This window comes from Cavenderia fasciculata (genome assembly GCF_000203815.1).
Source record: "Cavenderia fasciculata unplaced genomic scaffold Scf_Dfasci-G-b-205a01.r1-3, whole genome shotgun sequence".
Lineage (NCBI taxonomy): Eukaryota > Evosea > Eumycetozoa > Acytosteliales > Cavenderiaceae > Cavenderia > Cavenderia fasciculata.
Window position 1 is genome coordinate 2,316,809 of NW_004457737.1, and position 25,372 is coordinate 2,342,180.

At 32.0% G+C, this 25,372-nt stretch overlaps 9 protein-coding genes across 9 annotated transcripts, besides 1 other annotated feature; 3 read left to right on the forward strand and 6 right to left on the reverse strand.

The window, feature by feature from the left end:
- Positions 1 to 17: 17 nt before the first annotated feature.
- DFA_03606 (uncharacterized protein) lies at positions 18 to 1,956 on the forward strand (the record flags this gene model as incomplete). The annotated part of the gene is made up of 3 exons (XM_004363151.1): positions 18 to 154; positions 908 to 1,230; positions 1,310 to 1,956. The coding sequence occupies 3 exons, from the start codon at positions 18 to 20 to the stop codon at positions 1,954 to 1,956; spliced, it is 1,107 nt and encodes a 368-aa protein (XP_004363208.1).
- A 90-nt stretch (positions 1,957 to 2,046) lies between these two features.
- Positions 2,047 to 6,435, reverse strand: grlR (G-protein-coupled receptor family 3 protein 17; the record flags this gene model as incomplete). The annotated part of the gene is made up of 13 exons (XM_004363152.1): positions 2,047 to 2,601; positions 2,675 to 2,696; positions 2,730 to 2,857; positions 2,937 to 3,167; positions 3,229 to 3,256; positions 3,487 to 3,781; positions 3,843 to 4,506; positions 4,589 to 4,896; positions 4,972 to 5,198; positions 5,291 to 5,462; positions 5,537 to 5,718; positions 5,907 to 6,276; positions 6,402 to 6,435. 13 exons carry the CDS (start codon positions 6,433 to 6,435, stop codon positions 2,047 to 2,049), a joined length of 3,216 nt encoding a protein of 1,071 aa, XP_004363209.1.
- A 905-nt stretch (positions 6,436 to 7,340) lies between these two features.
- DFA_03608 (uncharacterized protein) lies at positions 7,341 to 11,307 on the forward strand (the record flags this gene model as incomplete). Its single annotated transcript, XM_004363153.1, has 4 exons — positions 7,341 to 8,818; positions 9,147 to 10,299; positions 10,415 to 10,949; positions 11,036 to 11,307. The coding sequence occupies 4 exons, from the start codon at positions 7,341 to 7,343 to the stop codon at positions 11,305 to 11,307; spliced, it is 3,438 nt and encodes a 1,145-aa protein (XP_004363210.1).
- A 158-nt stretch (positions 11,308 to 11,465) lies between these two features.
- atg1 (autophagy protein 1) lies at positions 11,466 to 13,752 on the reverse strand (the record flags this gene model as incomplete). Its single annotated transcript, XM_004363154.1, has 4 exons — positions 11,466 to 12,308; positions 12,373 to 13,029; positions 13,103 to 13,414; positions 13,627 to 13,752. The coding sequence occupies 4 exons, from the start codon at positions 13,750 to 13,752 to the stop codon at positions 11,466 to 11,468; spliced, it is 1,938 nt and encodes a 645-aa protein (XP_004363211.1).
- Positions 13,753 to 14,228: 476 nt separating this feature from the next.
- Positions 14,229 to 15,680, reverse strand: DFA_03610 (uncharacterized protein; the record flags this gene model as incomplete). The annotated part of the gene is made up of 2 exons (XM_004363155.1): positions 14,229 to 14,721; positions 15,109 to 15,680. 2 exons carry the CDS (start codon positions 15,678 to 15,680, stop codon positions 14,229 to 14,231), a joined length of 1,065 nt encoding a protein of 354 aa, XP_004363212.1.
- Positions 15,681 to 15,925: 245 nt separating this feature from the next.
- On the reverse strand, positions 15,926 to 16,345 carry rps12 (40S ribosomal protein S12; the record flags this gene model as incomplete). Its single annotated transcript, XM_004363156.1, has 1 exon — positions 15,926 to 16,345. One exon carries the CDS (start codon positions 16,343 to 16,345, stop codon positions 15,926 to 15,928), a length of 420 nt encoding a protein of 139 aa, XP_004363213.1.
- A 379-nt stretch (positions 16,346 to 16,724) lies between these two features.
- DFA_03612 (uncharacterized protein) lies at positions 16,725 to 17,369 on the reverse strand (the record flags this gene model as incomplete). The annotated part of the gene is made up of 3 exons (XM_004363157.1): positions 16,725 to 16,883; positions 16,984 to 17,088; positions 17,157 to 17,369. 3 exons carry the CDS (start codon positions 17,367 to 17,369, stop codon positions 16,725 to 16,727), a joined length of 477 nt encoding a protein of 158 aa, XP_004363214.1.
- Positions 17,370 to 17,747: 378 nt separating this feature from the next.
- Positions 17,748 to 19,210, reverse strand: thoc6 (WD40 repeat-containing protein; the record flags this gene model as incomplete). The annotated part of the gene is made up of 3 exons (XM_004363158.1): positions 17,748 to 17,975; positions 18,072 to 18,617; positions 18,689 to 19,210. The coding sequence occupies 3 exons, from the start codon at positions 19,208 to 19,210 to the stop codon at positions 17,748 to 17,750; spliced, it is 1,296 nt and encodes a 431-aa protein (XP_004363215.1).
- Positions 19,211 to 19,429: 219 nt separating this feature from the next.
- On the forward strand, positions 19,430 to 24,809 carry mlh1 (MutL DNA mismatch repair protein; the record flags this gene model as incomplete). Its single annotated transcript, XM_004363159.1, has 7 exons — positions 19,430 to 20,212; positions 20,302 to 20,509; positions 20,586 to 21,726; positions 21,810 to 22,612; positions 24,011 to 24,342; positions 24,420 to 24,686; positions 24,744 to 24,809. 7 exons carry the CDS (start codon positions 19,430 to 19,432, stop codon positions 24,807 to 24,809), a joined length of 3,600 nt encoding a protein of 1,199 aa, XP_004363216.1.
- Positions 24,810 to 25,147: 338 nt separating this feature from the next.
- Positions 25,148 to 25,234: a sequence feature (Short protein (DFA_03615, EGG25366.1) was converted to a misc_feature.).
- Between the last annotated feature and the right edge of the window lie 138 nt (positions 25,235 to 25,372).

Below are 25,372 nucleotides of genomic sequence, written 5' to 3' on the forward strand. Positions count from 1 at the left end.
GTCAACAATTTACATGTATGGAGGGAGAAGAGTATCACGTTGTGTGTATGGGCGGGCTCCTTTCCCGCTATATATCCGTGTCTGTCTCTTTGATTTCAAAAGGTTCATTGCCATGTCATGGATTGGTCGAGCAAAGGGCCACCCCCACAAAACAGTGAGTTGAAGATCGCCAAAACAAATCCCCTTTGCGAGCATTTAGCGATAAAACTTACACCCGTGGCCTACCAATTTTGCCTCTGCCATTTTGATGCCCCTCTATGGCCTTGGCACCCCTCGACCAATTTGTGGTGGCGCAAACTCACAACTTTCTTGGGTGGTTATGATCTCCAATTTTCAACCCTCACAGTCTATCAATATCAGAAACATTCGCTTGTTCATTGTCATAATGCCAATGGTGATCACTCCCATTTTAACCCCCCTTTGCTCGCACTGATGTGGGGTATTTACACCAATGTGTTTGCTTTTGATAAAGAATCCTATAGGGATGATCCGTTCGAGAGAGGGAGAGAGATGTGGATGTGGAGGTAGTAACCAAGAGTATGTTAGATGTTTGTTGCAACGGTGTTATTGTCATCAAAATCATCATCGCTTCCACCACACTCCTTAAGAATTTTGTTATTTATTTAATTTTCTACATTATAAATAATTCACATCCTTCATTCCATATTAACATTTCATTACATCACATCAAACCAAAATCATTTGTTCAATTCGCTCTCTATTCATTTCATCTTATCGAAATCTTTCAATCGGTCTATTGATTATCTCGTTTACATCCTCTTCTCGATCACCCATCTCATTTTTCACTCTTCACACCCAAATCAAGATTTTGTACACTTTAAATAATTTGGTTTTAATTCATTACAAACACATTCAAACAAATAGGATAATAATAATAATATTAAAGTTATAAAATGTATATTTTATATTCAATTATCTTTTTAGGAGTATTCCTATCATTTTTCAATTATCGTAAAAGATCAGCCAAGGTTGACCAATGGAAGGTTAAATTGACAAAGTTGGATTTAAGCAAGCCAGAGGATATTGATGTCGGGATCAACTACATCTCTACCATTGATTTTCCATTTGAATTATTTATTTCTACAAACTTGGCCTTTTACAGAACTTTTTGTTCTCCAACCATCTCAAATGTCTACTACAAAACTGGTACCATAGAGAAAACACCAGACAAAAGAGTTAATGATACCGATTTATTAATGTTTACTTGGAGTAAGTATGAAATTAAACCATCAAATATATTATAAATAATATAAAACTTACTCTTTCATTTTATTCTTTTATTTTTTAGTGGAACATGGATTAGATAGTGAATTAGGTAAATCATCATATGAACAATTAAACAAGATTCATGGATTACATTCATCTAGAACTAGAAATGTTGATTTTATTTTTGTTTTGTGTTGTTTGACCATCGATGCTATTCAATTTTGTAATGATTTTGGATGTCGTTCTCTCGAAGAAAAGGAAAAGCAAATTGTATGGGAATTCTACCGTCGTGTTGGTGTAAGAATGAACCTTGCCGACATTCCAGTTACTCTTGAAAAATGCCATCAATTTGTTGAAGACTACACCCAAGATGATCGTCAATCTAGAGTCACTCAAGATGGAAAGGTCCTCACCCAAGCAATGACCGATCTTGTTGTTCGTTGGTACAACTTTATCCCATCGACTATTGTCAAGATGGGTATTTCAGTTGTTCTCCATTACATGTCACCAGTTTTCCATCGTAAATTGGATCTTCCAACTCCATCGGCCACCGAAATCACTTTTATCAAGGTTTTGCTCAAACTTCGTAGAGCTGCCATTCAAATTCTTCCACCACGTTCCACTCCACACCATCTATCAAGCAAACTTCTCGATCAAGACTATGGTTGTCCAATGTCAAAACATGTCTTTTCAAAGGTTGGTCCAATTGATATGATTTCTAAATTCTAATCCAAATTAAATAAAAAATAATACTATCAAATGATTGATTAATCTTTTGTTTTTAATAAATAAATCAAAAAGAAATATATTCTTTCTTTTTTAAGATTTTTTATTATTGGGAGAAGGTCGATGGCGTATTGGAGATGAAGATTCCGATTTGGAGAGTCTTTTATCTCTCCTTTCTTTAAATCTGTTTCTAAGATTCGTTACAAATGCGTCTTCTTCTTGGTTGTTGGGTTGTTGTTGATGTTGAGGGTTTTGTTGAAGGTTTTGTTGGAAAAGGTGTTGATTCAAAGCAAACTCTAAATCTTCAGAAGAAGAGGTAGAATCATCGGATTCTATCAATTGGTTGCCTTGTTCGTGTTGTTGTTGCTGTGGATCTGGTATTCCATGTACATCAGAGAATAAGATATTATCAGAGAATTGACCAATATGAGAGTTTGATGACGAGAGGTTGGAAGATGATGAGATGGATGATGAAGTTGGTGAAAAGTGATTCGGATCAACAACAGCCGTCGTAGGGGAATTAGGAGAAAATATATCTTGGTTGGCAAAATCGAGGTGATCATTTTCATCACCATAGATTGAATAGAATTTTAAGATATCCTTATTTCTTTGTAATTCATTTTCTTGTTCTTCAATTGTTTTTTTCAACTAAAATAAAAAAATATCATATTAATCATTAATTATGATTAAAAATTGATCAATTTTGGTAGTTAAAACTTACATTGACAACAATGGCATCATTTCTAAATAATATATTAAATTTAGGCATACATAACAATATGGATGTTGATAATGCAAAAACAAAAATAACAGAACCAACAATGATTGTAGAGGCATTTGGGTTTTGAGGAAATGAGAATCGTAGTGGTATAATAATAATTAATAAAATTAATCCATTATATAACTTTAGAGTATAAATAATAAATTAAATATGTGTTAATAATAATAATATTTATATATTTATATGTATGTAATATATTTACCATTATACCAATTACATTTGGCTCATGAAAAGTGCCTTGTCGAGTTTTGTATTTTCTAAATTTAATTGCCATAACAGATCCAACAAGACATATAGCTACCAAATAGATATAGATTAAAATTAAATAGATATTATCACTATTTCCACATGTGTATGCTACTTTTGAATTGTTAAGATCATAAACATATCTTGGTTTCAAATTATGAATAAATATACTAATAAATGCTATTATCTAAAAAAACAAAAAAAAAATTAGTCAATCTAATTTATCGTTAATTCATTTTAATACCTACACCAGTTGGTATAATAGCAAAAGCAGTTCTAATAATAAAATATCTAGTGTCAATTAGAGATGCTCTATGAGATACTGCCAATTCTTTCTTGTCTTTAAAAATTCTATACTGTTTCACAAATATGGACCCTGCAACAAGGGAGGGTCCTATGGTACTGGTTAAAAGCCTAACTCGGCATCTATAGATAAAAACAACAAGTTAATGATTTATAAAGTTTCAATTATCTAGATAATATCTATATTCTTCTTTTTTACATACACAAATGTTCCAACAAAAAGAGTAGGGAAAATTGAAACTGATGACAAAAGACATCCAAATAAAACAGTATACATAAAATACTGATTTGAATAATGAATAATGGGATGTTCTCTTTTGTAAAATGTATATGCGATACAAAACATAAGAAACAAAGTGATTACAATGGCAATGGTGCTCATGATTATTTTTAAAATGTTTGAAATTCCATGTAGTGTAAGACAATAATAAGTGTCTTCAACTATATAAGGTGTGGCATCTCCAGTACAATTTCTCACTACCATACTTACATTGATTACTAGAAAAATAAAAGGAGTTGGTTAATCAATCATATATGTATGTTGTGTGTTTTTAGTTACCTTGAGGAGTTGGTAAAAGTAAAGATACGGCAGTAAAAGTAAAATTACAAACTGTGCCTGGTGGAGCACTGACTTTGATATTGTACATTACGGCCATACCAACCATCGATAGTCCAACATTTCGAATGCCAGTAAGAGTAACATTGGGACACGAGGAAATAAAGAAACTGACATCGGTGCGACCTTGCAGCCTATTTCCAAATGCATCCAATGCCAAAAAAATAGCTTGTATCTGTTCTGGAGTGCCCATGGTACGAGGAACAATCACCTCGAAAGAGTCAAAATAGGTGTTGTACAATTGTCCATGGTCGGCAGTGTTATTTCGCTCATAACAGGATCGACAGATAAATCGCATTAGGACATCATTCTTTTCGTAATAGACGATTGCTCCTGCCTTGGAAACTGAATTGCCAATGATTGTATTGTTTTCAAAGAACCCAAAGTAACAAAAATTTCTTGGATTCTCTGGACAATGCGTACATAGCAGAGGAGCAACACACCTACTATAATATGTATTATTGTACATTTCAGATAAAAAGGTCAAGTTGTGTTTGGTTGGGGTTCTTAGATACAACACGGTACCATATTGTGCAGTATTGTTTATAAAATGACTATTTGTCATTGAAATGGATCCTGTTTGATCTGATTGAATAAATACTCCTTTCTATAAAGTCCAATGGTTAGTTTAAACAAAGAGAGGAGATATAGAACTATTTTTCTTCTTTTAACTTTTTGTTTATACATACGTTTAAACCAATATTATTACCCAACCAAGCATTATCAAATGTCATTTCAAATTGATAGAAACCAACAAACATGTGATTGTTGAGAGTATTATTGTTGGCATAACTGGCAATCCAAACCACCTTTGCTCCATACTTTGAAGTTACAAAACTCGATACTGTATTATTGATAAATGAGCAAAGAAGCAAATATACACGAGCTCTATTAAATATTACAATTAAATCATCGGAATAATTATTACTAGAAACCTCTGTATTTGTTATAATGGCTTCTCCTCTTCCATATGATGTCAACATTTTTCCTTCATGCACTTTTATAATAAATAAAATAATAATTATTAGTAATTGCTTTCTTTTTCTTTTTCGTTTTTTATTGTTAAACATACTTGATACTTTTGAATGTACAATATATAAGATTGAAACTTGATCCATTTGAAAAAGTGTTCCAATCATACCTTTAAAACTACAATCTGCAAATAGTGTGACTGCAACACCATACATTGTCACTTGAGTTGTTGCTTTTGTTTGACCTATAAATTCGCAAAGTGAAACAACTATTCCTTTGGATGATATAGAAAATGCTGCACTTGCAGGTGCATAATTTTTATCAAATCTACATAATGTTATACTTGGTAGGGAGTAGGAAAAGGGAAATTAGTATTAATATTTATACAATTATTTATAATTATTAAAAAATCTACATACTTTGATTGATTATCACCTTGAATTGAAAATACACCACCATTATAAGATGAAACATTTTCTCTAAAAATAGATTCACTAATATTGAATAAAGTTCTATTGTTTGCTATTATATTTCCAAATAATGATGCATTTAGTCTGAATCTTGATCTAGCGATTTTTAAAATTGATGTATCTAAAAAGAAAAAATAAAAGTAAATAATTAACACATAATATTCTTTCTTTTCTTTTCCTTTCTTTATAGCATACCAAAAAATAAAGCATAATCGGCAGTATTATAAGTAACTATTCCATATTCGAAAAAAAATATAGTTCTAAGACAAAAAGTAAGAAAGTATGCGTTGTTACTCATAATGATACTTCTTCTCATCCAAACTAAACTTTGTTTTGAATATATAATATAATCTGCTGCATTTTGACTGATCGTTACACTACTAAAATAAATGTCGGCTACGGAAAGTAATTGTCAATTAGTGGACTATTATATAATAAATTCCTTTTTTTTTGTTTAATGTACATACACGCAATTATTACAATAATTGATGAATTTTTATCCAAACCAATTCCGTTATTAATAAATGTACAATTGTGAATGATTCCACGAGAGAATTGAAAACACATTAATGCCTGTGGATTATTGAAGGAAATGTCAGCCTCTAGAGCGTCGGCATTGATAGTATTGCCCTTGACAAATTCTCCAACCAAATTGGTGGTAGTGTTGACAATGGATACACCAATAAGAATGAAATTGGAATTGTTGACATAGAACAATCCCAGGTTGCTGTGGAGCATGGTATAGTCGGGACCATCGACTCCTACAATCGTATAATTTGCATTTGCTATCGTTGTGTAATTTGTTTCAAAGTAATCGCCAGGCAGTAAATTGATGACTGCTCCAAATGAATTGGCAGCTTCAATCTCTATTGTATATTTAATCGATTGGCATGGTAATGATTTGCTTCTACCACATCCACTATTATCGTCTCCATCTGGAGATATATAAAATTGATCTCTTCCAATTATAATTAAAAATAATACTAAAGAGAGAGAGAGAGAGAGAAAAGTAAGTAAGTTTGTTTGGGTTTTGTTCCTCATTTATTTATTTATTACATACACTGGAAAAATAATAATATTAAAATTAATTTCATATTTTAAAATCAAACTAAACTAGTTAGCTTGATCTAAAATAAGCAACTTTCTTCTTCTTCTTCTTCTTCTTCTTCTCTCTTTACTCTAACTAATGATGTTGCTTCTGATTTATATATTATCATTCATCAATTGTCCACATGTTTTATAATGGTTTGAATGAATTACCACAATCCAAAATCTGAATAAATGACAACAATAACAATAAACAGGACAGGAGAGAGAGAGAGAAGGTGGAGTGGACAAGGGAGGGAACAAAAAGTCAACAGTAATAATATATTATAAATAAATTTGAATAATCATGCAAACAATATTGATGATAATAATCATGGATGGAAAATGTGTGTGGGTGCAGATCGATTCATTCATTCACTCTCTCTCTTTGAGTGTAGCTATAGATCATCATCGATGACATTCCGTATGACCATATGATTCCTTTCATTTTTGGTTAACCTATAATTGAAAAATGAATCATCGCGATGATTGTCTGATTTACTACTAGTTGTTGTTGGATGTGGTAGTAGTAGAGCATAAGAGGTGAGTGGAGTAGGATTCTATAGCGAGCGATTGTGTGATGTGGTAGTCGGGGGTGGTGTGATTCGCAAGTTTGACAACCACACTATTTCTCTATCAAAAAGAGACAGAGAGTAGCAAAGAGTATGTTCTTTCATTTCTATATGCATCATTCTAAACAAATAATTATAGAATGAGTGGAGTGAATGATGAATGACTCGAGTCATGCCGCCGGCAGTCGCATTTACAAGAATATTGGTTGATTAATAAAAAGATTAATTAAATAATAAGAATAAAAATATATTAAAATGCGAGTGGGGGTGTGATGATTTTGTCTGCAAAAGCTAAAGATATCGATTCCAATAACTTATTTCAAGACAACTAACTAACTAACATGTTGACTAGTATTAAATCAACATCCCTTTACAGGATTGTTAGTAGTAGTCATACAATACTTGGCAATCATCTTATAAATAATAGTCAAGGAGGTTTTTTATTGCGATCGTATCGTTCTTCGTCGTCGTCAGGCGGAGGAGGAGGAGGAGGAGGAGGAGGATCAGAAGCAAGAAGTGTAGATAAAGATATTATATTTGGTAGAAAGAGTAATAGTAGTGCTGGTGATAATAGTAATAGTAATAGTAATGGTGGTGGCAGAAATAATAGATATGATAACAGAGATGATCGTAGAGATGATCGTAGAGTTGACGGTCGGTACGATAATAATAAGAATCATACTCGAAGAAATGAATATCAACGATCAAACACTGCCGACTATAGTGTTGGTCGTACTACCAAGTATTTGGTCGATAACAACAGCAACGGTGGAATGGACAAATCATCAAGAAGAGAGTTTAAACAAGAATTAAATAATATTCAATATGGACAACAACAAAGATCATCATCTCCACGTGTCTCAAGACAACAAGATGAACCAAAAGAAGAAGAATCGGGAGGAGAAGGAGTAGTAGAACAATTACCAAAAGATGAACTACATATAGTTGGATTACATACTGTTTTGGAGACATTTAAATGTAGACCTGAATCATTTCAAAGATTATATATCAATAAGGAGACATATGACAAACAATCGGCTGCACTGGGTGCCATCATAAGACACATGGTTGAACACAAACTACCATACAGATTCTTTGACAAGGAGGATGGACAGATGGAACGAGTGGCCAAGAACAGACATCATGAAGGTGTATGCGCAGTCATCAAGTCGAAAAAGGTGTTGACACCAGAAGAGGCGTTTGAAAAGGAGATGAACAAGACATTCAAGCAGACACCACCTGTATCACACTCGTTTACATCGACCAACAAACAAACGAGTGGTGAAACCAATGTGGTGCGTCCCATTGTCGTCCTCTTGGACGGTGTAGAGAATCCAATGAACATTGGTTCGATTGTTAGAACATGTGCTGGTTTTGGAGTAGAGACACTCTATCTATTCAATCAAGAGGGTGCATCGGCCAGTGGAAGAGTCAATCCATTCTCAACGGCCTCTTATTTGTCGAGTCGTGGAGCTATCGAACATCTCGACGTTATCCCCATCACCGCTAGAAACACTGCTATCAATATGATCAAGGAATTTGCCGAACAAAAGTGGGAGATTGTCAGTACGGCCACTGCTATCTCTGACAAGGCTCTCACACTCTTTTCAGAGGGTAGTGCATTGACATTGGGAACTAAACCACTATTACTTATTTTTGGGTCAGAGTCACACGGTATCAATCCTGGTATCGCCAAACTGTCCACTGCCACCCTCACCATTCCAGGTACTGGTCTCATAGACAGTTTAAATGTATCTCAATCAGCTGCTATTATCCTTGCAGAGTGTTGGAGAATACAAGGTAGAAGATTAACTGGAAAGTTAGTAGACAGTCAAAAACAACAACAATCCACGTCCTCTAAAAAAATAACCAAAACCGAACCACTGGAAATCACTCCACAACTTTTGGGTATCAATGAAAATCAACTTTATAATGAAGATTTTAATAATTACAAATCCTGATCATCATCATCATTATAGAAAATAAATATATAAAATAATTATAATAATATTATTATAAATAGTAGTCGTTTTTAATCATTAAATTTCCAAGAGAGGGTATTTTCGAAAAAATTCAAAAAAATAGAGGGGATTCCAACGGTTTCATGAAGTTGATCAGTTGATTCAAGAAAGATTAATTAATAGTAGTTCAAGAAGAAGTAGAAAAAGAAAGAAAGAAAGAAAGAAAGAGATGACTAGATCCTCAAACGAATCAGATGATGAGGAATTATCTTCGTCTGAAGAAAACTATAAACACAATGGAAAGAGTCATCGTCGCAAATCATCATCTTCACTTGAAAAGACTACGACGAATAATAACGATGATGATGATGATGATAAGGATGATGGGGAAGTGGAGGAGGAGGAAGAAGAGGAAAATGGAGATCAACATATAGTCAATGGAGAACAGAAAGGCGATAATGAAGAGGATGGTCATCATGATGATCGAGACGACGATAACGATAACGAGAACAATGACGACAATGATGGTGAAATGCATCAAGTAATGGAACAAGACCAAGATGAAAACGATGATGAAAACAACAATAGTGATAAACAACAAGATGAAAAAGAAGAAGAAGAAGAAGAAGAACAATCAGATGATCAAATGATCAAAGAAGAATCAAGAATATATAACGCCGAAAAGAAAGATCATAAATCATTGTCATCGTCATCGTCATCATCATCATCATCATCATTGACTAAATCAACAACTACTACAAATACTACAACAAAAAAGGAAGGAACACAAGTTGATCCAGCCGATTTGGATGCATTGACCAATTTGATCGTTCACAATATACCCAAACACTTTACCAATGAAGATTTAAAAGATTTGTTTGAGGAGTTTGGAGAGATTGAAAGCTACAAGGTAGTAGCCAATAGAAAAGCACCGTCTACTCTTTTGCCCCAACAACCACCACCACAAGCCAACATGGGCTATGGATTTGTAAAATTTGTACATTCAGAGAGCGCAGCAGCCGCCATCGAATCGATGAACGGTCACATGACAGACTCGAAAACCATAAAGGTTTCCTATGCTACACCGACATCACAACAATCTACACACGCCAACCTCTACATTAATCGACTTGAACCACACGTCACCAAAGAAGACTTGGCAGAGGCTTTTTCCAAATTTGGTGAACTCGTCGAAACCAGAATCCTAATGGACCTCAACACCAACACAAGTAGATGTGTTGGTTTTGTTCATTTTTCTAATCGTCGTGATGCACTCGCTGCATTATCAGCAATGAATGGTGCAAACATTTCTCAACAATCAACTCCTATTTATGTAAAAGTATGAATGAAAAAAGAAAAGAAAGAAAAAGAAGATTAAGACAAGATAATTGTTTATTGTTGAATTATATTATGTGATAAACTTAATATTTACTATTATTTATTTAATTAATTAGTTTGCAGATCAAAAAGATGATAATAAGAAAAACAAAGTTACAAAAACTAAAGATCCAAATGATAATCGACTACCCATACAATCTTCATCATCATCATCATCATCATTACAGCAACATATGAAACAACAAAAACACAGTAATAATAATGGTGGTAATAATACATCATCCAAACATCATCATCATCAAAAACAACAACAACACCAACAACAACAACAAATTCATCAACACCAACCTCAAATTGCTCCAGCAATATCTGGGTATCAATATATGGATCATAGTGGTTTATTGGGTAGTATGGCCATTCCACCTACACCAGCAGCTTACAACCCATCTATATATATGTATCCAATGGCTAGTGGCGGAGGTGGTGTATATAGAAACACCAATCCTCCATCTCGATACGATCCAATAGGCAGAAATCTTTTAACCAACCAATATCATCACCATCCAGCATCTATTCAGGCCGCTTCCAACCCTTATCCCTTTTCCTACTATCCACCTCAAATCTCTCCCATTCAAACTCAATTATTAAATCGTATGATGAAATCCATAATGAATTAATTAATTTAATATTTAATACTAATAATTTAATTTATATATTTCTTTCTTTCTTTTTTTTAGTTTATAATACTCAAGCTTATGTACAACAACCACCACCACCATTAAATTATTCGCTACTATATTCAGTTCATGTTTCAAATCTTCCCAACAACTCCGATGAAGCCTATATTTATAAATTATTTGGAGCATTGGGTGCAATAGCAAATGTAAAGATGCTCAACAATCACCAAGCAATCATCAACTATTTGACAATCGAAGCCGCTCAAAATGCAATTGTCAATTTAAATAACAAGTCTGTTGGTGGCAAAACCTTAAAAGTAAAATCACAATAATCATCCGGAAAACAGATCATATCAGACCAGACCAGACAAGACAAGACAAGACCCTTAAAACAAACAGAGAAAATATAATATTATTTTTTTTTAAAAAAGTAAACATATAGAGAAAATAGAATATCATCAACCTATCCTATTTTTGTTTTATATATTTTTTAAAATGTAATTGGTACAGGAGAAGAATTATTATTGTAATTTGAAAATGTTGGATGTTGCATTGTTGTCGTCGTTGTTGTTGTACCACTATTATTACTATTACTATTTGTTCTTTCAACGACTTTATCAATTCTAATTTTAAAAGATGTAATGTATTTCATTAAAACATCCTTGTCTTCGGAATCAATCGCTATTGATAATAAATAATCCAATAGAATTAAACCATCGTTGTAGTATTGCAATGCCTTTTGATAATCTCTGTACATTTCCTCGAGACCACCATTTTTACCCATATCCAGTGCCGTTTCATAGATGTATTTGTTTGGTGAAAAGTTTGACCCAGTCGATGAAAGACTTGATGATTGCTCCAACAATTGTGCATGAATACTAGTATTTGTAGTAGTCGGGTTGTTATTGTTGTTGTTGGTATTTTGAATGCCAGAGTTGTTTGAAGAAGTTGACAAGGCTGATGAAGCTGCGGTGGTAGTGGTGGCTATTGTAGAAGGTGACTTTGCATTATAAATTTCATTGAATCGTAACAATTTACCATAATACTCGTTATAAATGTCTGCTATTCTATCCATCACTGAATTGAACTTGTAAAGATTCGACGATCCAAAACAATGATTATTTGAAGAGTTTGTCTGTAACTTGCTCTTTATCAACACTAGTGCTTTTGTATACAATATAATACATTCATTTGGTTCGATTTGTCTTAGATCACCCAACTCGGCAATCGCCAATGCCCTCTTGCTCGTCGTATCCAAAGCATTGATATATTCCTCATCATCCATAATTACACAACTTTTTTCAAAATCCAATGATGATGTCGATGATTGTTTCTAATAGACAAAGTATATATTAGTATATTAATATAATAAACAGTCAATGTACTTTGAAACTTACAATTTTTAATAATGTATTGGATGATGGTGGTGCAAGAGGTTGTTGTTGATTTGATTGTTGTTGAATAATATTATAAACATAATTATTATTTTCTGTAAATGATTTTGATCTATTTAAAGATCTATCTCGATTATTATAATTATTTCCTCCTCCCATTTTCTGTTGTTGTTGTTGAAGAGGATAACCTTTTTGCTGAAATGGGGGTTGCTGTTGTTGTTGTTGATAATGACTTGGATAATATACATTATTATCAACTGGAGATAATGAAACAATTGGATTGGTGGTAGGTGCAGAGTGAGGATGAGGTTGTTGTTGATAAGGTTGTTGTTGGTATTGTTGTTTTTGTTGCTGATAAATAAATTGAGGAATGGATTGTGAGAATCCAAGCCATGGATGTTGGAAAAAGTCCTCCCAAGACAATCGATTCATTTCATTTGTCTGTAAGAGTGAGTGCAAGAGATCCTGACATTCTTTGCTGATGGTCTGTTGAATATGTGAAGGTATATTGATTGTATTCTTTTCGAGTTGGTGCAAGAGATCCACTACAGTATTGCAATTCAATGGTGGTTCTCCAACCAACATTTCATATAAAATAACACCAACTGACCATAAATCTGCTTTGACTGTATAATTTTTTCTATTTAATATTTCTGGTGCCTAGAATATAGAATAGATCAAAAAAGATTAGATATTATATATATATATATATTATATACTTGTTTTTACATACCATATATAAAGGGGAACCACAGAATGTATCAGATAATGATTGTACATCGATAAAACGAGCAAAGCCAAAATCAGCAATCTTGAGTGTTGGTGAGTCACCTGAATCGCTCAAGAGAAGGTTTTGTGGCTTGAGATCTCTGTGAATAATGTCTCGCATTCGAAGAAACTTTAAACCATTGGCTAGTTGTCTCATAAAGTATTTTGCTTTTTCCTCTGTCAATCGTTTATGTTTTCTAATGTACTTTGAAAAGTCTCCTCCTTCACAACATTCCATAATCATATAAATAAATGATTCATTTTGAGGTGGTGGTGGCTATAGAGTATATATATATATAGTATATATAAATAGATAGGTGAGAGGTTAGTTTGTGTTTTTGTTTTGATTAGATGTGATAAGTGGTGATAATTTACCTCTATAACATCATACAAGGTGACTATATTGGGATGTGAAACAGTCTTTAATATTCTGATTTCATAGTTTAAGTTTTCTTTGAGCTTTGAGTTTCTTTCTGTCAATCTATATACATCTATCATCTTTACAGCCACTATATTTCCAGTGCTTTTCTGTACCGCTCTAAATACCTGTGCAAATGCACCAGACCCCAATCTTGTTTGGAATGCATATTCATCTTCTATTCCTTTTAGATTCATATATATTTATAATGTCTTTATGTGTGTTTGTATGTACAAGTTTTACTACTAATTAACCAACTAACAAGTATTGTATGTTTGTTGCTGTGTGAAATGAAATGAATGAATGAATCTGTTTGTGTGAAATAAATAAATAATAATAATATTTGTTTGTCGTTGTTGTGTTCTCTCTCTCTCTCTCTCTCTCTCTTTCTCTCTCTATGTTTGTTGTTATAACGGAGAACTAACTTTTATATTTATATAAATATTTGAGAAATAAAGCAAAGAATGAAAACTTTAAAAGTCAATGTCCTCTCCCGTGATAGTGAGGTGGTTTGCATTCCCGATTAATTTAATTTATTAAATTTTTGGGTTTTTACTACGAACAGTTCGTCATTCACCTAATGATTTCATTTCTTCTTTTATGTATTATTGTTTGTTGTAGGGTACAGTTATTTATTTTATTTTGTTTGTTTATTTGTTTACTTTACTTTACTTTATTTAAAGAATGAAGAAAAGTCTATTTGACGACGTTTACAATCGGTAAAGGAAGACAGTAGAATGGAATGTTTGAGGTGTAGTTGGAGTAGTTGGTTTGCATTGGGTGTGAATTCATCAGAGTTGAGAGTGAGTGAGCAGAGACGGTCACTTTTAGAGATGGTTGGTAACAGGTGATCACCGTTGAATCGGTTGCCAGATATATCTAATTCTCGAATATTAGACGACGATACAGATAATGCATTGGCTAGATGTTGTTCGCATTCCTGCAATCCATTGTCGGCAACTGAAAGATAATAGAGTGATGGGATAGAAGAGACGACTTGTACAAGTGACTCTACTACTGTATCGTCTGTCAATGATCCACCTGATACCTTTAATATCTCTAATTTCTTGCATTGTAGTAATGATGTAAACAACTGTGCGCTACACACTGGCTGACACGACTCGATTGATAGTAATGTCAAATGTTTACTAATCTCATCGTCTCTACTGAATGTCAATAATCCTTTTAATTGTTCCTCTCCTCCTTCTTGCTCTTCAATTCCATAAACAAACAATTCATTTAGTATTGATTGTCCAAGATGTGTTTGGAATTGATTATAATTGCCTTGGTAATAATTGAATGGAGTGTTTAGCGATACTAATCCACGATTGTTTTCTAGTATCTTTGACAGGTTGTCCAAGTCGAGTGACATCAACCCGCTCAACTGCAGTTTCTTGAGGTTGACAATCTTGCCACTGCTGACAGTATCGATGATCACCTGTTCCATCTCTTCAGTTGGTTGAGCAGGGTTGATTTGGATGTCTGACAGTGTCTGATGCTTCTCCAAAGTCTCTGCCAACACTCGATAGTTTGTGCAGTCATTTTCTATATACAAATACATGGTCTCTAATCGGTTGCATTGTTCAACGAGTCTTGCCAACCATTCTACATCCAATACTGGTGTTGCAGATGATGACACTACCAACTTGTTAATAGTACTATTCTCCAACGTTGCAGCCACTGAGCCAACATTAACCAATTGATTCAATAGATTGTCAGAATCTATAAACAATAATGACTGTATATTATTCTTTGACCAGTCAAATGAATTTGTGAATATACTAGCCAATGTTTGATAGAACTGAGTTGCATGTTGATCGATTTGACGTGGTCTGTCTAAACTCTCAAACTGTACATGTTTGAGAGCATGTGATCCAAAGATAGAGTATGGTCGTGACTGTCCTTTGAACGATCGTTCAAGTTGTTCAACTTGTTTGATCGATGTATTACTATGAATGACCACTCTATCAATACATTGCGATACACCTCTAAACCAATCCTTTGATACCAAGACCAAATGGACGATCCATCTATTACGAGGGTTCTCTATTCCTCCACCATTTTCATCAAAGTAATCTTTGAATACATGCTTAATAATAGTATCGATTATTTTAGTTTGATTCATCCCTAAAACAAAGATAATATATATCTAAAACAAAAATCAAACAAATGCGTGATGGGTGTTTGTTCAAAATTAAAAATACAATCAAGATATAATAATAATAATAATAATAATAATAATAATAATATTAGAGTTCGTCTAGTAATAATAATAATGGTCATTCAACCATAAGATTTGTTTATTATGGTTTAGGGATCGACTAGTATTATTACATCGTCGTTTGTTGGGATCCAAAGAAATGGGGGCGTTTAGATCTTGTTCTTTTCGACGTAGTCAATGAGGAACTTGTACTCTTCTGATTCCTTACCAAAGGTGGTAATGGCAACAGAGGAACAGGCAACGACCTTACGGGCGGTGGCTTCCTTGTCGAGCTTACAGAGACCAGACCATTCACCGAGTTGCTTGGAGTCTTCAACGGTGATGAGTGGGATTTGGTGCTCAGCGCAGAGGGCCTTGATCAAACGGACGTAGTTTTGTTCGTCACAGTTTTCAGCCAAGACACAGAGACGGGCACTCTTTTGGTCGAGCTTACGGACGACTTCATGGAGACCACGTTGGAGACCGTTGACAGCCAAGGACTCCTTGAGAACCTTACGAAGGGCAACCATTGGGTCAGTTACCTTTTCGACTGGGTTGGTAATTTGTGATACAACATCTCCTTCAGACATTTTGTGGAATTCCTTACTGTAAGTATGTATATAAGTGTAGTAGGTCTGTTAGTTAACTGTACGTCCTATGGTGGGGGATGGATGAATAATTACATGAGTATCTAAGAAATAAACTTCAAACTTGATAAGGTTGAGCTGATCATAGAGATACAAGATTCCTCATCACCACGCAACGCAACACCCGAGCCGCTCAGAGCTGTGAGAGGTCAGACGAAAAATTAATTTTTCAACAATTTTTATCATTTTCATTTTCTCAATTTGAATGCCCGCTATTATTATTGAATAATAATCCAGACTTGTGAATATTTATCTATTACTATTCTTTTTTTCTTTGAGTTTAATTATAAACGAATATTTATTTACAAATAACTAGAGAAAGTTATTCTTGTGCTTTTTGAACATTATTCTTTTTGGGAATAGAAGATGAGGATAAGGATGTAGTGGAATTCTTTTTAGGTTTTTTTGACCGTTCTTTAGGTTTCTTTAAAACTTTAACATCTTGTCCCATTACAAAATAGTATTTATTGGGTTGATGGATCTATTAATTGTAGTAGGTAGGTGTGGTAGGTGGGTACAAACAAACAGAGATATGTAAGTTGATTGAACAATTTAAATCTTCTCTATAAAATTGATAATACCTTTAAATTGAATTTCTCTTTTAATTGTTTTTCCAATTGTTGAATTTGCTTATTTACTACTTTTTTCCTTAATTGTTTAATTGGAACTGTTGATCCTACTTGATACTAATAATAATAATAAAATAAATTAGAATCACTGACACACATTAAATTTAAAAATGGATGATACAAACCTCTCTTAGAACCTCTTTAATTGCACTTTTTGTTTTAATTACTTTTTTTTTCTTTTTCTTTTCTACTTTTTTATTATTCTCTATTGAATTCCATAGTTTGGATGAAGAGGAGGGATCTTGTTTGGTAGAAGATGGATGATTATGATTTAATTCCCCAACAATAGGGGTGACACTTAGGTTGAAAGTATCAACTGGTGATATTCTCTGTTCCATTATTAATATTATTCTATGATATACACATGTATCTTTTCTCTCAAATTGGTAATAATGAAATCATTAAAAAAGTTCAATTTACATTTCAATAAATAAACAAGATTGTTGGTTTCAATTCCAGTAATTTAATTTAATTTACTATAAAATGAATCTAGAAAACAACAACAGAGAAGAAAAAGAAAAAGAAAAAAGAAGAGTTTTGTACCATTTTGTAAAAACCAAAAAAAAAAAATATATTTTCCAGCTTTTTCCTTTTATATCCATATTATTAGAATGTAAATTTGAGATATATTATATTATAGTTTTCTATATATACCATCTATATGTATACATACAACGTCGGACTGACCACCTCATTTTATTGTTATTGTCATTTGTTTATAAATAACTTTGTTGATTTGAAAAGTAATATGAAAATGCAATGTTCTCTTGATTGATGTAGGTATTAATGAGTGGTGATGTTCCACCAGCAATTAATATTTGATTTCGTTGATGTGGGTTATATGACAGTGTATATAATATTTCAGAGGTTGATGGTACTTTCATAAGTAATTTACCATCTAATCCATAATAATTTACATATCCTGATGTTCCTGCTGTTAAAATCTAAAAATACATAAATATAAAAAATGAAAACATATTATTATTAGAGAGATAATATAATAATTATATATGTATACTTTTGAATTGATGATGACATACTCTATCTTTTTCAAAAATAAGGGAATATATAGATTCATTAAATTTAGATGATAATAGAGAGGACATGGTATTTAATTTACCAAGATACCACATACTAGCCATATTTCCACCAACTGCCAACCAATTACCAGTTTCATCAATGTCAACTGGACCTGTCCAATATTGATCTCTTGTTATATTCCCATTTCCAGCATTATTATTATTATTATTATTATTTTTGTTTCCATTACCATTATTATTATTATTATTTCTTGTATTTGAAGATGAAGAAGAGGAAGAATTTGAATGATTAGACAAGAATGAATCAGATTCTGATATTGATTTTTGTAACTTTGGACAAAGGATGGTTTGACAGATGGCAGTTGATGCATCCCATATTCTTACAGTACCATCTTCCGATGATGTAATGAGTGAATTGTATCGTTTGTTCCATTTAACACTATGTAGATATTGTTTATGTCCTTGATACCTCGAAACACATTTCAATGTATTCAAATCATAACTATATGCATTACAATCACCAGATGCAAGATATAAATGTCCATTCTAAATAAATATAAAAGAATGAATGATGAATGTTAACAATTATTTTGATTAATATTTATATATTTACATACATTATCAATATCCATTGAATTAATTTCACATCTTTCAGATAGACTACCTCTCTTTCCTTCCTTTTGTGGCGATGGTATGACAAAGAGTGGTTGAATGGCTTGTTGAGGTAATTGTCCACCGATTATTTTCTTGATATCTGTCCAATTCCATGCAAGAATATCAGTGTCGTCAGAAGACAGTAGTACAGAGTCATTACTAATCAATAAAAGACTATTGATACATGACTGTGATGGTGTTTCAAAAGAGTAGTGACAATTTGTAAGTTTGTTGTTATTTGATTGTTGTTGTTGTTGTTGAATTGAAGGTGATAACAATACTGTATCTTCATCCATATGGTGTTGTTGTTGATGATGTTGTTGATGTTGATGTTGATGATGAAGTATAGTTTCAGGTAGATACCAAATATTGATAAAACCATGATTATTAGCAGCAATCATATAATCTCCACAATTTGAAAAGATACTGCTCACCACTATCATATCTCTTTGTTTAATGTGTTGTATAATCTGTTCTCTTGACATCATGATTGCTTTGATTTGTTGATTGATTCACTCTACTAATAGTATTAGTATTAGTTTAAAGTATATGTATATATGGAATAATGAACATACACTCAATGAAATATTTCGAAGAAAATATGTACTTGAGCAAAAAACAACTTTGATCCACCCTCTTTGTCATTATTATTTTTAATTTAGTCATTTCATTCATCTATTTGTACATATATAATAATCAAGATAATGGATACTACTAATGATGATGGTGGAGATAGTAGTAGTAGTAGTAATGTGACGACATCTACTACGACAACTAGAACGGATAATACCAAACCACAAGATGAAAATCGAGAAGATGAAGAAGAAATAGAAGTAGAGGATAAACAACCTCAAGCACAAGTTCAAACCCAAGTTCAACAACTTGAAACAACAAAAAAGATTCAAAAGTTATCAATTGATGTAATTAATAGAATATCGGCAGGTGAGGTTATTCAAAGACCGAGTAATGCATTAAAAGAATTGATAGAGAATAGTTTGGACGCTCAATCGACAGTGATCAAGGTGACTGTCAAAGATGGTGGATTAAAGTTACTCCAAATACAAGACAATGGTAGTGGTATTAAAAAGGATGACCTCGACATTGTCTGTGAACGATTCACAACAAGTAAACTACAAAAGTTTGAAGACTTGCGAAAGATTGAAACCTTTGGATTCAGAGGGGAAGCTCTGAGTAGTATTAGTCACGTCTCACATCTCAAGATTCTCACAAAGACTGCAGACTCTAATTGTGCTTATCGAGCATACTATGCCGATGGTAAACTGGCACCATCCACTGCTGGTGATACTATTGACCCTAAACCATGTGCAGGTGTCAATGGTACTCAAATCACATCAGAAGATCTCTTTTTCAATGTACCAGCTAGAAAAAAGGTATTAAGAAATATACTCGAAGAACATGCAAGAGTGGTTGACCTAGTTAGGAAATATGCTATATTTAATAGTAAAGTTAGTTTTATTTTAAAAAAGGTAAGAAAGGGAAACAAAAAAATAATACAATCAATCAATTAATCAATCAATCAACTTTTGTTTTAACTTTTATTCTATCTGTTTCATAGGCTGATATAAGTACACCCGATGTATTTACACAAGGTGGTGAAGGAACAACTGAAAAGGAAGTTATTTCATTAATATATGGATCAGAGATTGCAAAAGAATTGAAAGAATTATCATCAAGCAATGATAAATTAGAGTACAAGATGACTGGATTATTCTCAACTACCAATTTGAGTTCAAAGAAACCAATATTTATTTTATTTATTAATAGTATGTAGTGTAGTTATATTGATCAACAATAACAAAGACCATCATTTTAATACTAACTATATATTTATATTTATAGATAGATTGGTTGATTGTAGAAATTTGAAATTAGGATTAGAACAATTATATACAAAATATTTATCAAAGGGAGCATATCCATTTATATTTGTTAGATTATCACTCAATCCTCGTAATGTTGATGTCAATATTCATCCAACAAAGAGTGAGGTTCGATTCCTTTATGAGGATCAAATCATTGAACTCATTCAAAAGGTGGTTGATACTGAACTCAATCTATCAATCTTATCTAAAACATTTCCACAAGCTTCTGATGGTGCTATTCCTGATAGTATGCCAGATGGTCCTTCTTTTAGTAATACTAATAATAACATTAGTATTGGTAGTAATTCAAAAAAATCATCAAAATCATCATCGATAGCAGATGACCTTGGAAACAGTGAAAAGGATAAATCAACTCCTCATCCTTCACAAATGGTTAGATCATTGGATTCAAAGACTCAATCAATTAGTGCTTTTCTTATACCAATGAATGGTCAGAATAATCGTGATGATGATTATTCAGGTGATAACAGTAATAATAATAATAATAATAGGAACAAAGATATTAATAATAATAATAATAATAATAATAAGGACAATAATAATAATAATAATAATAATAATAATAATAATAATAATAATAATAATAGTAATAGTGATAGGTTTAAGCAAACAACACTTGATAATCCCAAAAAGAGAAAGGAACTTGCAGATAAAGCAATAATGGATAGAGCATTTGATCCAGATAATATATTCGATTTTAATAACAACAATTCAGCTCCAGCAGATAAAGATTTGGATGAAATTGATAATAATGACAGCAACGTTGACGATATCTTTAATAGTAGTATTAGTAGTAATAATAGTAGTAGTAATAATCCCAATCAAACAAATGCAAAACAAAGTTTGGATGAATTTAAACAAGCAAACAATGGCTGTGGTGATGATACAACAGGATTTGCACCAAGAAGAACAAAGAAATTTAAACAAACAGAATTGATAAGCATAAAGGAATTACTGGCTACTGTCAATACCAATAAGCATGTAGGTGGACTACAAGAATTCTTTAGAGATTCTACTTTTGTTGGTTGCTTGGATCATTCTTTTGCATTGGCTCAACATCAAACTAAATTATATATTGTTAATATTGAAAGTATAAGGTAAAGTTAATAAGTAAAAAAAAGATTAAAACCAAAAAAAAAGAATTAACAATAATCTTTTTTTGTTATTTATTATTTTTTAGTAAAGAGATAATGTATCAAAATATTTTACATGGATTTCAAAATTTTGATTCCATTCAATTCTCGGTACCTTTACCAATTGAAGATTTATTATCTACTGCTTTAGATTCACCGTTTGGCAATTGGTTAATTACACCAAGTACACCAAAAGATACATTGCTGCAAGAACTAAAGTCACTGTTGATGAACTATGCTCCGATGCTCAATGAATACTTTGGCATTAATTTTACAAATGGTAGTATATGTGGACTGCCACAAATCATCGACAACTATGTACCGTGTCTTGACAATCTTCCAATGTTTTTACTTCGTCTTGGTATAGAGGTCGATTGGAGATATGAAAAACAATGCTTTGAAATGGTTGCAAGAGAGTTGGCACTTTTTTATAAAGTTGAATCTTCTTCAAAAGAAATTCAAAAACAATTAGATCAACAATTACTACTTGAAAATGGTACAAATAATAATAATAATAATAATAATAATAATAATAATAATAATAATAATAATAATAATAATAATAATAATAATAATAATAATAATAATAATACAACAAAAACAAAATCAATTTTTGATGATGATTATGATGCAGATGAGGAAGAAAAAAATAATAATACAAACAAAAATAATAACAACACAAATAATAATAATAATAATCAAGCAGCAGCAGGAACAGGAAAAGAATGGGTAATCCAGCATTTAATATTCCCAGCTTTTAGAAGACTAGTCCCACCCAAATCCTTTTCAAGCGATGGTTCAATTATTCAAATTACAACTGTCGAAAATCTTTATAAAGTTTTTGAAAGATGTTAATTTGATCAACATACAATTAATGATCATGTCTATCTCTTTATTGTGACGTCACAATGTGTGTAATACTCGTAAATCATGCTCTTCGTTGTCTTTCGTCAACCTTTCTCACTACTCCAAGATATTTCAAATAAAATCAGCCCAAAACTTTGTAAAAATTTATTTAAAAGTATCTAGGATGGCGTGGCAAAACTTCGGCACAAAATACACCCTCATATTTGATGGGTGGGTATGAAGTGACACGGTGTGATCGGGGAAGGTGACGTCAAAAGTGCTTTAATTATTTGTAAAGGGAATGCCTTGCCCAAAATCTAGATACTAGGCTAGGAAGCCGATTCATGAACAGCGTTGATGAATGTTGGGAAGAGAGAGGTGGGAAACAGCCTTCAGAACGATCATCCCCTCAACCAACACTCACACCTCACTCTCTTTTTATTTATAAATCATAACATAACAACAAGAGGTAGTAAAGTTAGTTAGAAATTATAATAATTAATTAAAAAAAGAGAAAGAGAGGAGGAGAGGTAGAGAGAGGTGAGCAAAGCAATTCATCTATTTCTTTAAAGACAACCATAAGATTAATCTTTTAGATAGCTTTTTCATCATCAACCATCGATTTTTTAGTGTGGTAAGTGTGTTTGTTTGTGTTAATGAAGATTCTTTCTTTCATAATAATTCACACCACTCATGATATACTAGTTGTATTGCATATATTATATATATAATATAATATATATATTTTGTATTTGTATTTTATTTTTTGGTGACAATGATCCATATTGTACAATAACCATTAATATTACTACTATTCAACAACAATAACCAACAACATCTACAGAATAGTTTTAGAGATAACAAGAGGTGTGAATAGATTAAAAGAGAGTGAGTTAAAGTTTAAAGCATACTGCTATAGCTATAGGAGTTGACTTGAAGATCCAACATTATTAAGAACTTTTAATATTATATATCAGAAATCATTGCACCTTTTATTCATTACTTCATTACCCGCCACGATAAGGTATCATCTCCATCCATTTAAATATATATATATATATATATATCATACAACTTTATTATTTATTTATTTATTCATTGTTGGTTGTTGCTGTTCGTTTTTTCACTATTTTTGGGTAATTTTTAAATAATACAATTAACGGCATCACAAACATTCACATACATACATCAATTTCATTCTTTTATTCTTTTTATTCTTTTTATTCATTTATTATTGTTACTTCTTCATATCTATCTTCTTTTAAAAATCAATTATTAATATTATTATTATTCTCCCATTCGTTTACCCTTTTAGTTTTCAAGTAATAATAATAATTATATTTATTCTATTTTTAGATAGATAAAAATAAATAGTCATCAATCATGATATTATATAGTTTAGTTAGTTTTAATGGAGAGATTGTAGAGAGTAATGATATATATTCACCATCATTTACATTGTTGACACGAAAGATATTGAAACAAATCAATCGGAACCAATCCAACCGTAAATCATATCTCTACAATAGCAATTTCATTCATTACATCTTGGAGAACAAAACAATCTTTATGACAGTATGCGAAACTTCTACAGACTCTAGCGTTGCTTTCGAGTTCCTTTTGGATATTCAAAATGAATGGAATCACAGTCATTCCCTGTCATCAATCGATTTGTCAAAAGCAGAGAAAATGCATCACATGGAATCTTTCCAAATTTTATTAAACAAAAAAATGGTAAGTTAAATATAAACAAGATGAATCAATATATATATGTATATAAACTAATATAGTTGTATATCTTTTATGTTTAGCAATATTATTCACAATCATCATTTGATAATAGAGAAATTAAAGAACATGTAGTTGATATCCCCTATTTTGAAACGATTGCAGACATTGATATTGAAAATGGATTAAATCAATTTACAGAAGATGTTGGATTTCAAGGATCATCGGATAATCCCCATGACCCTCTCATTGTTAAAACTGGAAAACGACCTCCCAATCACAATGAAAAGTATTGTTGTGGTATCTCCCTTTCAACTTTATATAAAATCATCTTAGTTTTATTTTTAATTGTAAGTAAATCAATCATCAATATCTAAATAATTACTAATTTATTATTATTATTTTAGATTTGTGTTTATGCTTTAATAGCTATATCATGTCACGGTATATTTTTCCAATCATGTGGTAGATAGATAACTATAACAACGATAATAATAATCAAAACCAAATCTGTAAATTCCAAAGACAAAGAAAAAAAATCTGGATAATTATATTATTATCCATTTTTTTTTTCTAATCCTCTTCCATTCCATTCCATCCATCCTCCCCCAAAACAAAAAAAAACTACCAACCATCCCAACCAATCATTGCAAAAAAAAAAAAGATAATAGTTTAATCATTGATCATGATTACATGTCTTTTCATCACCATACCCATTTTTTTATCAGCATCCTTCTTACAAATGTTCTATTTATCCCTCCTCTTCCTCAATGGTCATTAATGGGAATGACAAAACAATTAAATTAATTAATTAATAGAAAGCTACTCTTTTGAAGAGAGTAGAATGTAGAGAGCAGAGACATAGAACACAAATGTTAACATTACCAATCCAATCCATCCTTTATCTTTTTTAGAAACCAATAAATTCAGCACTACCAAAAGAGAGAGTAGGAGGTGATCGGTGATCAGTTTTATACACACATAAATATATGTAACCTACATACAGCATGTTGTTCAATTGAATTTTCTTTTCCTT